Genomic DNA, 13,891 nt, shown 5'->3' on the forward strand with positions numbered 1-13,891 from the left:
AATGTTACCTACACTACAGCGCAGCCCAAGCGCAGTTAGCAGAGCGCATTCTAATACGTGTGTGTGTATGTATGTGTGTCGAAAAGAAGTGCAGACTGATTAGAATATCAGATTAGAGGGTTCAGGGTATCTCCTAGTCGAGCAGTCTCGACTAGAGTCTGCTTACTTGTTTTTTAAAAGTTTTTTATCGAGAGTAATCAAAAAATTGATTTTGTTTTTTCAGCCTAATTTGAACACTTTTAGACCTGGATACTTCAGATTTACTGTGTATATATATTTGATGAATACAAAGATTTTGTAATTTACATATTTTGGATACCACGCCCCCTTTGCCCCTTCTTCATAAAGATAATTCTACTACAAGAGAAATTATTCAACTAATAATTCTCATAATATTGCCCACACTGCAGCGCAGCCTAGGCGCAGTCGCTGCTAACTACGCAGTCAGCAAAGCGCGTGATTATACGTGCGTGTGGATGCAAGTGTATTTATGTGTGCATAAAAGAAGTGCATAATGTTTCGAAATTAGCTTGGAGGGTTCAGGGTATCTGCTAGTCGAGAGTCTCGACTAGTCTCGAGCAGTCTCGACTTCTTACTTTTTATTGTCTTTGATTATGTGATGGACAATGCAATATCAATATCAACAAAACTCGTTTTAATCAGAAATGTAGATATAAATAATTTTTTAGTTTTTATATCATGAACCCATTTTCAATGGGAAATCAGGGTATAATGGTTTTGTTGAAATGTATGTAACAGGCAGAAGGAGGCGTGGTAGACCCCATAAAGTATATATATTCTTGATCAGGGTGACGAGCTGAGTCGATTTGGCCCTGTCCGTCTGTCTGTTCGTCCGTCTGTCCCTATGTATGAACGCGTCGATTTCAGAAGATATAAGAGCTAGAGACTTGATTTTTTTTTAAATGTCCGTATTTACAGCACGGATATCGAGTTTTTCATTAAAATTCGATAACTCATCCCGATCTTTTTTTATCGATAAAAAAACTTATCGAAAATCAGTTATAAAATTATATCTCCTACATCTTTAGAGCTACAGTCTCCAAATTGTATATGTATAGTGATATGCATTTTATACAATTTCGGTTTTTGTTAAAATGTACTCCCCACGCCTATATATACCCCCTCACCCACATATTTGTAAAAAGCGTATTTCAAATACTAGAGACTTGTTCTGTGGCAAGTGCACGCATATTATAGTTATAATTACGATTCTCAAGTTTCATGAAGATCGTATGTCCACAAAAAAAGTTATTAAACAATTATCTCATGATAAGCGCACACTGCAGCCCATGCGTGTTTATCCGTGGGTGCTTATGTGTGTATGTGTGGTTGTATGTGTCTGTGTGCGTGTGTGTGTGTGTGTGTGCGTCTTTCTTGTGTAAACAGAAAGACGCGAAAAATTATTGAAATAGCTATTGCTCGTAGGGTTCAGGGGATCTAGAGCTTTCCTACTTGTTTATTTTCCCTTTTAGCCACAATGCCCTTGAGCGTAGACATATAAATTTAATACAATGCTTAGAACGAGTAAAGTTTTCTATATGCCGAGTCATAATCAAAAGATTCGTGAAAATGTTTTCTTAATTATGGATAAGAGACCTGGAAAGCGAAGATGAACCGTTCCGCACTTTTAGATTTAAGCTTTAAAGCCAGACCGTCATGCTGTCTATGTGTCTGTAGACTCGACACAGGCCATATGGCTTGCGTTTACACCCTACGTGATGTATAACGGTTTTGTTAAATGTATGTAACATGCAGAAACCGATGGCAAACCCTATAAATAACATATATTTATATAATTTTATCAGAACGACGAGCTGAATAGATATAGCCCTATCTGTCTGTTTGTTTATCCGTTCTTCTCTTTACTTGTCGTCGCTCTTAAGAATTATAATTATATGTGATATTTGCACATAATTGGGACTGGTGCTTTGGCAAATACATTTGAATTATGACAGGTTTATGAAGATAGTTCATCTATAGTAAGCTCCCTTGCAATCTATGCGCGCTTGCTTCATATGTGGGCATGTAATGTTTCTTTTCTGATTACAAATAAAACGTAATGAAAAAGAAAAAACAAAAATCAACAAGAATTTAAAACGCAACTGTTGACAATCAATTTTCAATTGAATAATGGGTTGTAACTGTCTAACTCCATAATTTTATTTTTTATTTCAGATGCCATGTTTAAGCTTAACATGTTTGATGATAGCAACAGCTTTTTCTCGTCGTCTCCTACATTGCAACAATCGGTGCTGTTGAGGAATAAAGAGGATGGGGATGTAAGACAGTCGCAAAACAGCGTAACAAATTCCCATTTGCCAGATTTGCTCAATGGTAAAATAGTAATAATATATTTTTAAAAAAATTTTTATGTTATGATTTCATTTTCTTCTATGTTCCACTTGGCGTATTAAATCAATAAGGTATTGATGGATACCAAAATGCTGTCAACACAAATGGTAATTATAATTTGTATACCTTGAACCCATTGAAAACGGGAAATCAGGATATAATGGTTTGGTTGAAATGTATGTAACAGTCAGAAGGAGGCGTGGAAGAGCTCATAAAGTATATATATTCTTGATCAGTCAATTTATCCCTGTCCGTCTGGCTGTCCGTCCGTATATATAGCGCGGATATCGAGTTTATCTCTAAAAATCGGTTACTCATCCCGTTATTTTTATATCGACAATAACATTAGAGCTAGCTAAATTTTATATGTAGATTCATATGTACTTTATAGAATTTCGAATTTGCAGCTCATACGTGCTTAAGCGAAAGCCTGTGTGTGTGAAATTGCATTTGCTCGAAGGCTTCAGAGATTTTTATACTCATTCACGAAAGTGAAATGAGTATATTGGTTTTGTGCAATGTCGGTCTTGCTGTCCGTCTGTCCGTATGAACGCAGTCTATTTCGGCGCTATTGAAGCTAGAGACTTGAAATTTGGAACACATACTCGTGTATATCTCCGATTTATAGTGTTAAAATTTTCCCGATCCGCCCACTAGAGGCGTGGTAAATCGGAAACCGCATTTCCGATATACCAGAAATCATGTTAGTTGAAGAGCTAGAAAGCTGAAGTTTGGTATGTAGATCCGCGTCGACCACCCAAGTTAGTTGAAGAGCTAGAAGGCTGAAATTTGGTATGTAGGTCCGTGTCGACCACCCAAGATAACGAGCTATGGCGGATATATCTCCGCCCATTGGGGGCGTGGCAAATCGGATAAAACTGTATCTCCTAAAGTTGTAACTCTAGAATGCTGAAATTTTGCACGTGAGCTGATGTTTCGATTTAATAAAGATGGGTGGAAATATTATATCTATGCCTTATTCGGGCGTGTGAAATCGGACCTGAAGATAAGGTGATTTTTCGAATTCTGCTATATTTTGGGCACTATTGATGCTAGAGACCTGAAATTTGGTATATATACGCGGGTTGACCTCCCAAGTCCAATGAGCTATGGTAGGTATATGTCCGCCCATAGGGGGCGTGGCAAACCGCAAAAGTTGATATCTCCTACAGTTTGAGCTAGATCAAATTTGGATAGCTGAGTTAATAAATTAATAAAATTAATCGAATTAATCGAAAAATACCCTGTAATTTTCACATTTTTTGAGCGTAAGAATTCAAATTTTCCATTTAGGTTACTGGTTGCTCGTTCTAAGAACTGGCCAAAAATGAGGAGTCTACGCCCAGTAGGGGCGTGGCAAATCGAAAAAAACCTGTATATTCTACAGTATTAGAGCGAAACTTAACTACTAAATTGTTGATGGGATGTGAATAAGAATTCCGCAGTCGGTAACGCCCGACTGAAACGTTCTTACTTGTTTCGTTTTTGGAATACATCGAGTAGGAGCCTATGAGCAGCAAGTACTATTTACAAATGCAAGGATGCGTCAAACTATGCTTTTTATTGCAAAATGACTGCATCCAATACCCGTACATATGTATATCTATGTTTTACAAAATCGAACAACTTTTAACTTTTGGACTTCCCAATTCGGATTTCTGCGTTTCGTTATGTTCTACTTGGCCAGTTTATTTGGCGAAGCATAAGCAGACGAACGATATATTGACTTAAGTATTTTTAAACATCTTATGGAGTCTAGGTAGAAACAATTAATATGTTTTATTGTCTGCCGATTTAAATATTTTTCGTTTTTTAAATGCTCTCTCTACATAAAGGCTATAAAGTGTCGAAGGATTATTTTTGAAAAGTTTTATCGTTGCTTACGTTTTAGATTTTATTCAAGATTCTGAAAAATATAATATTGTTTATGGATAAAATATCTGTTTTCAGAATGGGAAGAAGCTTTTAAAAACTTAATGTTGCGGAACAACCGACAAGTAGAAGAACAAGTCCTCCAGCAACAACAACTTCAAATGCAACAGCAACATCATCACCAACAAGTACTAAAACAGCAAGAAGAATTTCTACGTATTCACGAGTTGCAAAAGCGATGTAATTTATTAAATAATGGAATTCCACAAACTACACAAACTGGTAGGTGTGACTATCTATAATCGCGTCTATCTCAGTAGATATATTATATCAGAGACCTGAAAATCGAAAGCCACTTTATCGGCTAAAACCCATCTTTAAAGTTAAACTATCCAAATTTTAATTGAAGATTCATATTTATTTTATAAAATTCCGATTTTTGTTATAACTTACCCTCACAAATAAGTTTGTAAAAGGCATATTTCGAATACTAGAGACTTGTGCCAGTGCCCTTAATCAAATATTATCAAGATCTGCAAGTTAATCCATAAGAGAAGATTAAACAAGTAATAAGCCACTGTGGCCTTAGTCCATAAGTGTATATGCGTATATGTATATATGTGCTATTTGTTATGTAAGCAGTAAGACGCGAAGAATTATTGAAATATCTGTTTCTATATATCTGTTTTATTAGGGCATCTCATAGTTGATTAGTCTCGACTTGAGCTTTCTTTTTATACCCTGAACCCATTGAAAATGGGAAATCAGGGTATAATGGTTTTGTTAAAAGTATGTAACAGGCAGAAGGAGGCGTGGCAGACCCCACAAAGTATATATATTCTTGATCAGGGCGACGAGCTAAGTCGATTTGCCCCTGTCCATCTGTCTGTCCGTCCGTCCGTCCGTACGTCTGTATGTATGAACGCGTCGATCTCAGAAGATATAAAAGCTAGAGAAATGAAATTTTTTCCCTAGGTCCGTGTATATCACGCGCATATCGAGCTTTTCTCTATATATCGATAACTACTTCCGATATTTTATTATCGATCAAAAACCTTATCGAAAGCTAGTTATTTAATTATATCTCTTACACCTTTAGAGCTAAAGCTTCCAAATTGTATATGTAGAATTATATGTATTTTATATAATTTCGATTTTTGTTGTAATTTACCCCCACCCCTATATTAACCACCTCACCCTCACCTCTGTAAAAGGCGTATTTCAAGTACTAAAGACTTGTGCTTTTGAATGTACATACATTTTCCCCATATGATTACGTTTTGAAAGTTTCATTAAGATTTTACGTCTAGAAACTAAATTATTCAACAAATAAATTCTTATAATGTTGCCCACACTGCAGCGCTGCCAAGCGCAGTCACTGCTTACTGCGTAGTTAGCAGAGCGCGTTTTAATACGTGCGTGTGTAAGTATGTGTGCCGAAAAGAAGAGCAGAGTGATTAGAATATCAGATTAGAGGGTTCAGGGTATATCCTAGTCGAGCAGTCTCGACTAGTCTTCTTGTTAAATATCATTTTTTATATATCACATCCGATCCATAAATCACTTCTCTCTAAATGTATAAAAAATTAATTTCAAATACGGGAGACTTGTGCTCTAGCAGATTGACACCCTTCAACGTTATTACCACGTTTTTCTTATGAAGATGATGATAGTCTTCCTACAAGAGAATTTATTCCAAAAGTAAGCTCTAATAATATATGTAGCACCAAACTGCAGTCCAAAGACAGTCGCTGTTAAGTGCGGAATTAGCTGAGCACGTCTTTATGTGTGCGTGTAGATGTCTGTATAAAATAATGCATTCAAGAAGCGTAGAATTATTGTAGTATCAGCTCTTTTAGCTCAGGGGCTCTCGTAGTCGAGCAGTATTAAATTGAGAGTTTATCACTCACTTTTATTGTATACCAAAAATATTTTGTATGTTACTGGATATGAATTGAACCACTTACATACATAAGTAAAGCATTATAAAGTGAATGGTAATATGACTCACATTTCATAACATCACAAAATATAATTTTTTCTTTTTCTAAGATTTCCCAAGACAATACTATGCTAATGATGTTGAAGCAAATAGAACGCAAACACTTGTACCCATACATCCACAGCATATCACACAGCAGCCCGATGAAAATTCCTTGAATGTAAATAACATTTTTGGTGGAAATATGTCAAAGTTTTTCGACTTTCACAAAAGTCAGCAACAGATTCACCAACAGTACATTAATGGACAATCTCAAATAAGTAATGTGGATTCTCATCGATTAGCTTTATTTTTGGAAAACAACCGACCGAACACTTCAGTTTTTGACAATGGTAAATATTATTTTGTATTGACGTATGATAATGTAAATAATTAAATTTTTAATTGAAGGTATTTTAAGCCAACAAGCGCAATTACAGAAACAGAGGTTCATGGCAAATTTTGAAAAAACAGTGAGTACTAAATATCATGCGTAAGAAATCAGAAAATATTGAATGACATAAATTGAAGAATAACACTTGCCAGAAAAAATCTTTGTACACCAGGAAACACATTTTATATTTTGTGTTCAGTTGGCTCTAGCATTTGCTATAATTCACTTATGACATTGTATCTTATCTTTAAAATATAATTCATTCAATTGTATATCAATGTATTTAGTTTATTTCCTAAAAAGAGATCGTACAATTTAATTGTGCTGCGTGCGATGACAAAATCCGCAAGAACGGTTAGATCTTTTTTCCACAATTTTCTCTGCATTCTCTCTTCTTTCAATTACTATGAAATCAATTGTGTGCTTGCTGTGCCATGAACGCTATGGAAATGGAAATCTGTGTAGATGCTAGAAATCTTATGCGAAAATCTCATAATATTCGCATACGATTTCCAATATCCGCAAAGATTTCCTTTTCCATAGCATCCATGGCACACCAAGCGCTCAATCGTTTCATAATAATTGAAACTTCATTTCTTAGAATAAAGAGGAGAGAAAAAGAAAACTCTAGTCAAGACTGAACTATATACTACACTGAACCAAATTAATAAAAAACTACATTAAAATCAGTTAAATTTCAATATTATCATGTTAATATATAAATTAAATATTCGAAAGCGGTTTTTGGATTAAAAAAACATTTATTCACCTTCGGAGTTGGATTAGAACTAAACTTAAGAATAATTATACAAGTACTATTTATATGAAAGCTGTCGCTGCTGCTATTGGCGTCGCTGCCGCCGTGGTCACTGCTGTTGCTGCTGATAGGTGTCTTGTGACACGATGGCTCTCACGGTGGTGCTGATCGGTGCGCTGACTCGGCGCTCGTGGCGGAAATGCACACGTTGACCAGAATGTGTTTTGGCCAAGTGTATTGATCTTATTATTATTGCTGACGATAGGTCCCACGGTTGCGGTTGCGTTGCTGTTGTATTTTGCTGACAAAGCGCACGTGTCAAAAGTGCATGCACTGGAGCCGTGATATAATTGGACCGGTGCAATGCCCTTTTATAGGGTCTGTCGTTAACTCTTCCCCTCTTAGATGCGGACGTCTTCGGTCGCAATATAGAAAACTTGAGCATCGTTGAGCAATATTGTTCCGACAAACAGCTGTTCGTGATTGGGTACGTGTTGATTGTTGATAGCACGGCAGTTTGGAGGTTGGCTTTTTAATAGTGGCATAGTACAAGTATAATTTCTTAAATCGACTAACTTATTTTTATTACAAATTGTTTTTTCATTATGCGACTCGCATGAGTCTCTTATAGCATAGATTGCATTTTCGCATTTTACAATATTTTCGAATTTTATTTCATTGATATAATTTTTTCTTTTAATTGGCTTAATTAACATGGTTGTACAAACTTCATTTAAGATTAAAGGTATGTTGATTATATAGAGTATATTTTTTCCATTACTTGCGATTTTTATTTGGCTAAATTCTAACAATTCTTCTGCATTTAAGAAAATGATTTTTTCTCTTTCTAGTATCTGCTCTATTATTTTGACTTCGGATTCTGACAATATTATTGAGTTTATTGTATTTGTTTTTGCCCAGTCTATGGCATGAATTAAATTAGTTAAATCGTCTTATATTGTTAAGGGTTTCTTCGAAAGTTCCGAAGATTTTTTCATATTCTGAAATGTCAAATACGTGAATAATTTTGAAAGTTCCGTTCTGCATTGCCGAAGTTCCTGTCTTTATCGGAATTAACTGAGAGTGTGAGTAGTCGAGGATTGTGGTTATACCCAGACATAGCGGTGCGAATATCCTGTAAGTTACGTTCGAATGTTATTTTTGTGTATAATTTTCCCTGAAGCTGTTCTAATGGTTGAATTTCTGTTTTCTGCTACAGTTTCTTTTTTGTATTTGGGTGTGAGTTTTGAACCTAGGCGCTTGTTTATTTTTACATAGACTATCTCCCCTTGTTCGTAAGTTTTGGTTTCCTGTCTCTCTTTATTGTGGTAATTTAAGTCATATTTTTCTTTGTCTAGTAGTTTGTTGGATATTATTTTCCTATTCTCTTCTGTTTTTTCTGGGTTATCCTGAGCTGTAGGGCCAAAAAATATCTCTATTGGTTTTCTTTTAGTAACTGAATGGTAAGAGGCGTCATATTCTTGTACTGCTAGGGTAGTATAAACTAGGGAGGGGTAGTATAAACTTCGATACCTAGTTGGTCTTGCAGCAAAAACTTTATAGAGGCTGAATTTAAAGCTCGCTCGTTGTCGATTACTACAGTTCTGGGCATACCGAATGCAATTAGGATTTCTCTTAATGGGATTTTTATATCCTCTGCAGCTCTTGAATTTAAAATCTTAACTTGAACGTATTTTGAGAATTAGTTAAAATAGTCTTATTTTCTGTTATATAAATATCTATATGAATGATTTCGCCTGGAAATTTGGGAATTGGTGTTGCTTGAATTGCTGGATGTGGAGGGTGTCTATCATATTTTGACTCTCTGCACTTTTTTGTGTAGTTGTAGGAAAAAAAATTTTTCGAGAATTTGGGCTTTATTTTCTGATGCATTTCTGTGTGCTCATCTATGCTCTTGTGTTATAATTTTATACTGTTCATCGACGCTCGTAATGTCTTCTACCTTTCTTAGGTGTATCGTATTTTATAATTGGAAAAGTGAAGTGGGTAGAATGCCTGTATTTTGTCCATTATATGTTCTGGAGTAAAAAGGCCGTTAATAAGTCTTGGGTCAAGTCGTTTCTTAAAAATGTCAATTAATTCGTCTTCGGTGAAGTGGGGCTGTGTTACTGTATGCCTATGGTATGTAGGGAAGGGAATTTCGAATTTATAATCGTGCTTTTCGCCGATTACTATGAATAGCTGATTCTTGAAAACGTTAATAGGTGTTTCTATTGTGGGGATGAGATTGTGTGACGAACTTTCATCACTCATAACTGTGGTTTCTGTACTATTGACTTCGTTTATTGGGTTCCTTGATAAAGCGTCTGCTACTACGTTAGTGGTACCTGGCTTATACTTTAACTCGTAATTGAACTCTTCTAAGTAACTCTTCCAACGTTTTAATTTTCCGTTGTGATTCTTATTACTAAGAGCAAAGGTTATTGGTTGGTGGTCTGTGAATATAATAACTTTGGCGGTTCCATACAAGTAAATTCGAAGGGTTTGCAATGCCCAAACTATGGCTAGCATTTCCTTTTCGTTTGTTGCATAGTTCTCCTCTGTTTTTGACAATGTTCGTGATATAAAAGTAATGGGTCTACCTTCCTGTTCAAGGACTGCACCGATTGCGTAATTCGAAGCATCGGTTGTTAGGTGGAATTCTTTAGAGAAGTTTGATTATTTTAAAATTACGTCATTAGAACAAAGAGTTTGCTTTATTTTGTTGAATGCTTCTATTGCCTTGTGATCTAACTTTATCTGTACTTTATTTGATGCTTTTGCTGATATACGACCATCTTCACCTCTGAGGTGAGTGGTAAGGGGTTTAGCTAGTTTTGCATAATCTTTTATGAATCTGCGGTAGTAGCCAGAGAGGCCTAAGAACGATCGTAGTTCTTTAAGAGTTTTGGGTATGGGGAATCTGGAAATCGCTTCAACCTTTTCTGGATTTGTCTTAACGCCACTGTCTGAAATGGTGAATCCTAGGAAATTCACTTATTTTTTTAAAAATTCACACTTGTCCATATGGATTTTCATATTAGCGTTAAGTAAAGTCGTGAAGACTTGTATTAGGTGATGAGCATGTTCGTTTTCAGTTTTGCTGAAAACAATGATGTCATCAATGTAGACATAGCAGATTTTTCCAACATGATCCCTTAGAATATCATCTTTGGAATATTGAAGGGGAATTCTTGAGACCAAAAGGTACTCTTGTAAATTCGTACTTCCCTCCGTTAACAGAAAATGCTGTCTTTTCTATGTCTGTCTCCTTCAAAGGAATTTGGTGGAAACCACTTTTGAGGTCGAGGACCGTGAAGAATTTATTGTCCCCTAAGTGGGCTATGATGTCCCGTATTTCTGGCATAGGGTATCGGTCGGAGATTGTGACCAAATTTAGCTTGCGATAATCAATTACTAGTCGGTATTTCTTTTTTCCTGAGGCATCAGATTTCTTTGGTACGATCCATACTGGAGCGTTATACGGTGATCTAGAGGGTCTAATGACTCCGTCGTCAAGCATTTCTGATATCTGCTTTTCGACTTCTTGCTTTAGAGCAATAGGATATGGGTAATGCCTGCTGTAAACCGGAGTATCGGTATTGGTTCGGATCTCTCCTACTACTTAAGTCGTGTAAGTTAATTTTTGCTCCGGTTTAGTTTCTTGAATTAGTCGATCTATTATCTTTTTCTGGCTATCGGACATATGATTTGTTCGGACCTTTATATTGTTAACTGCTTGTGCTTAATACGAAATTTATTACTGCCATTTACTATTAGGATATCATTCCTGACATCAATAACAACATTGAGTTATTTCATTGTATCATTACCTAGAATACCATGAAAAGTTTTTAGAGTGGGCAATACGAAAAATCTAATTGTTGTGTTGAGGTTAAAAAGATTCAGAAATATGTGATGGGTTATGGCTATTTTTCCGCCTATAGAATTAGCGAAAAAAGCTTCTTTCTTCTTTTTTGCGTTGGTTATTAGGGAAGACTGTATGTAATTCTGGTTGGAACCAGTATCAATGAGGAAGTTCAGTACCTGTCCGTCCCTCGTTTTGCATTGGAAGTAAGGTAACGAGGAACGATTTAAGCTAAAAAATTAACGTCAGACATGTCAGAAATTTCTACTTAAATCTGGTTGTCTGTGGTGCTTCATTCTCGTATGGTGTTTCGACGATACCTTGCTCCTCTGCAGCAGCATAGTAAGCCTGTTCACTCATACACTGCTCGTATGCCTCGGCATAAGCTTTGGCGGCGTATGTGTTTGCATATGCATTTGCGTAAGCGTTAGCCTCATCATCTACGTTCTGCACTTGGGTTTCCCCAGTATTGATGTGAAATTGTCGCTGTTGTTTGGATGGGTTTTCTGCCCTAGAAGATAAGGGTCTTTTCCCAGCAAATTGGTTATAATTTAGCCTATTCATATAATTCACATTCCTGGTTCTGGTAGACGAGTCGACTTCCATTGGTTGTGGAGCCGGTTGTGGCTTTGGAGCTATTGGTCTTGGTGGTGCGTTAAAGAACTGTAGTGGTTGTTGGTGTATGGGTCTTGGAATGAAACCTGAATTCTGGGGGTTAAACTTAGGCTTTGGTGGATAGTACAGGTCCGGATTGAAGTTGGTTGGATTTTTTTATTTCTAATCGACTGGTTCTCAATCAGTCGGCACAAGTGAAGGGCATGTTTAAGGTCGGTTGGCTCTTTGATGGCTAATAACCTTGGTATGTCTGCGTTGAGACCTCTGATAAACGTATCTAACGCTTTGTCCCTATAAATCTTGGTAATAGCTCTTACGGTTTCTGCAGATGAATCATGGTTGTTCATCTGATTCAATATTAGAGACAGATGATAATAAACGGCTTGGAAAAATTCGTCTATTGATCGCCCATTCTGCCTAAGAGTATAGAGTTGGTATTCCAGTGTCTTAAGATCTCTGCGATCTGCAAAATGATCAGTGAGACATTGGGATATGGCTTTCCAATTTAGGGGGGTATTATACGCTTCTAATACAGCATCGGCTTGGCCAACTACTTTACTTCTTACTACCATTAAGATACCATAGTGCTTTGGTGTTCTCTGTACAGTAGAGTAGGCCTCAAATATCCTGTCTACACTTTTTCGCCATGAAGTGAATTCTGCTCTATTCCCAGAAAAGTCTTTTAAAACTCTTACAACGTCTGGTAACTTGTCTAACTCGTTGATTCGTCCCATATGTTCTGGGAGAATCGTCTGATCTTGTACCTGGATTAAGTAACTCGTCACCTTTCTCAGACAATATCTTCCTAAGGTATCTCTCTATCGTACTCTCAATTGGTTCGGTCAAGTAAGTTGGTTTTGTGGCACCTGTACTGGTGGATGGGAGTGTATTTTCTGGTGGTGGCATGTTTATTTTAGAGAATGCGGTCGTTAGTTCGTCAATGGTCACGGACAGATTTAAAGAATTTTTATCGAATCGGAAAATGATGGTGGTTTGTTTTCAGAAAAAGTTCTTGTAATCTTGATTGATGTTAGTAAATTCCTACGCGATCAACGCAGTGATCTTCCTGACTATCATTGTATGGCTTCACGGGCCATACGCTATACCGGGCAACTAGACGTCGCTCTACTACTTTAGAGTTTTCTTAAATACTAAGTGTTAAAGTTCAATATTTCTTGTTTATAAATCTTATTCACTATGCTTACAATATAATTTTTAGCATCGTTGACTCCCGCGATGATGGTCCGGATTGCTCGCTTTCGTCCAGTATTAGTGGTGTGTCTGTTATTAAAGATCCTGCGACGCACACTGTTTACGCGGTACCCTACGGGCGGACACTTATAGGGTGGCAACAATGTTTTTGACCCACGACCGTACCTCGTTTACGTAGAGTCACTCTTTCATGAACACGGCGTAGCTGCGGATTAAGCACTATTACGGATCGTTCGAATGCTCCCGTTAGCTACGGATTAGATACTAACGTTTCGATAGCTGCGGATTAGGCACTAAGGATGTTCGTCGCGTTCACTAGTAGCTATATTTCGTTATAGGTACTCTCGCGAACAATAGTTGGTACTATGTTTTTCGACGCGTAACTTTCTAAGATAACGATCGCGGGTCCCTGCTCGGGCGCCAATTAAATATTCGAAAGCGGTTTTTGGATTAAAAAAACATTTATTCACTTTCGGAGTTGGATTAGAACTAAACTTAAGAATAATTATACAAGTACTATTTATATGAAAGCTGCCGCTGCTGCTATTGGCGTCGCTGCCGCCGTGGTCACTGCTGTTGTTGCTGATAGGTGTCTTGTGACACGATGGCTCTCACGGTGGTGCTGATCGGTGCGCTGACTCGGCGCTCGTGGCGGAAATGCACACGTTGACCAGAATGTGTTTTGGCCAAGTGCATTGATCTTATTATTATTGCTGACGATAGGCTCCCACGGTTGCGGTTGCGTTTCTGTTGTATTTTGCTGACAAAGCGCACGTGTCAAAAGTGCATGCACTGGAGCTGTGGTATAATTGGGCCGGT

The 13,891-nt window shown here is 37.0% G+C and overlaps 1 protein-coding gene and 1 long non-coding RNA gene across 3 annotated transcripts in view; one reads left to right on the plus strand and one right to left on the minus strand.

The window, feature by feature from the left end:
* LOC6578224 (CCR4-NOT transcription complex subunit 4) overlaps positions 1 to 13,891 on the plus strand; it is a 50,141-nt gene that overhangs the window by 15,357 nt on the left and 20,893 nt on the right. For both annotated transcript variants that reach the window (XM_015166108.3, XM_002004103.4), the window contains exons 9-13: positions 2,197 to 2,355; positions 2,445 to 2,480; positions 4,324 to 4,527; positions 6,298 to 6,579; positions 6,638 to 6,699. In XM_015166108.3, the coding sequence (XP_015021594.1) occupies positions 2,197 to 2,355; positions 2,445 to 2,480; positions 4,324 to 4,527; positions 6,298 to 6,579; positions 6,638 to 6,699 (743 nt within the window). The remainder of the gene's footprint in view (positions 1 to 2,196; positions 2,356 to 2,444; positions 2,481 to 4,323; positions 4,528 to 6,297; positions 6,580 to 6,637; positions 6,700 to 13,891) is intronic.
* On the minus strand, positions 7,362 to 13,853 carry LOC116803990. Its single transcript, XR_004364039.2, has 2 exons — positions 13,066 to 13,853; positions 7,362 to 8,512 (listed from the first exon to the last, which is right to left on the minus strand). It is a non-coding gene; the product is annotated as an uncharacterized LOC116803990 (long non-coding RNA).

This window comes from Drosophila mojavensis, unplaced genomic scaffold (assembly GCF_018153725.1).
Source record: "Drosophila mojavensis isolate 15081-1352.22 unplaced genomic scaffold, ASM1815372v1 contig_108, whole genome shotgun sequence".
NCBI lineage: Eukaryota > Metazoa > Arthropoda > Insecta > Diptera > Drosophilidae > Drosophila > Drosophila mojavensis.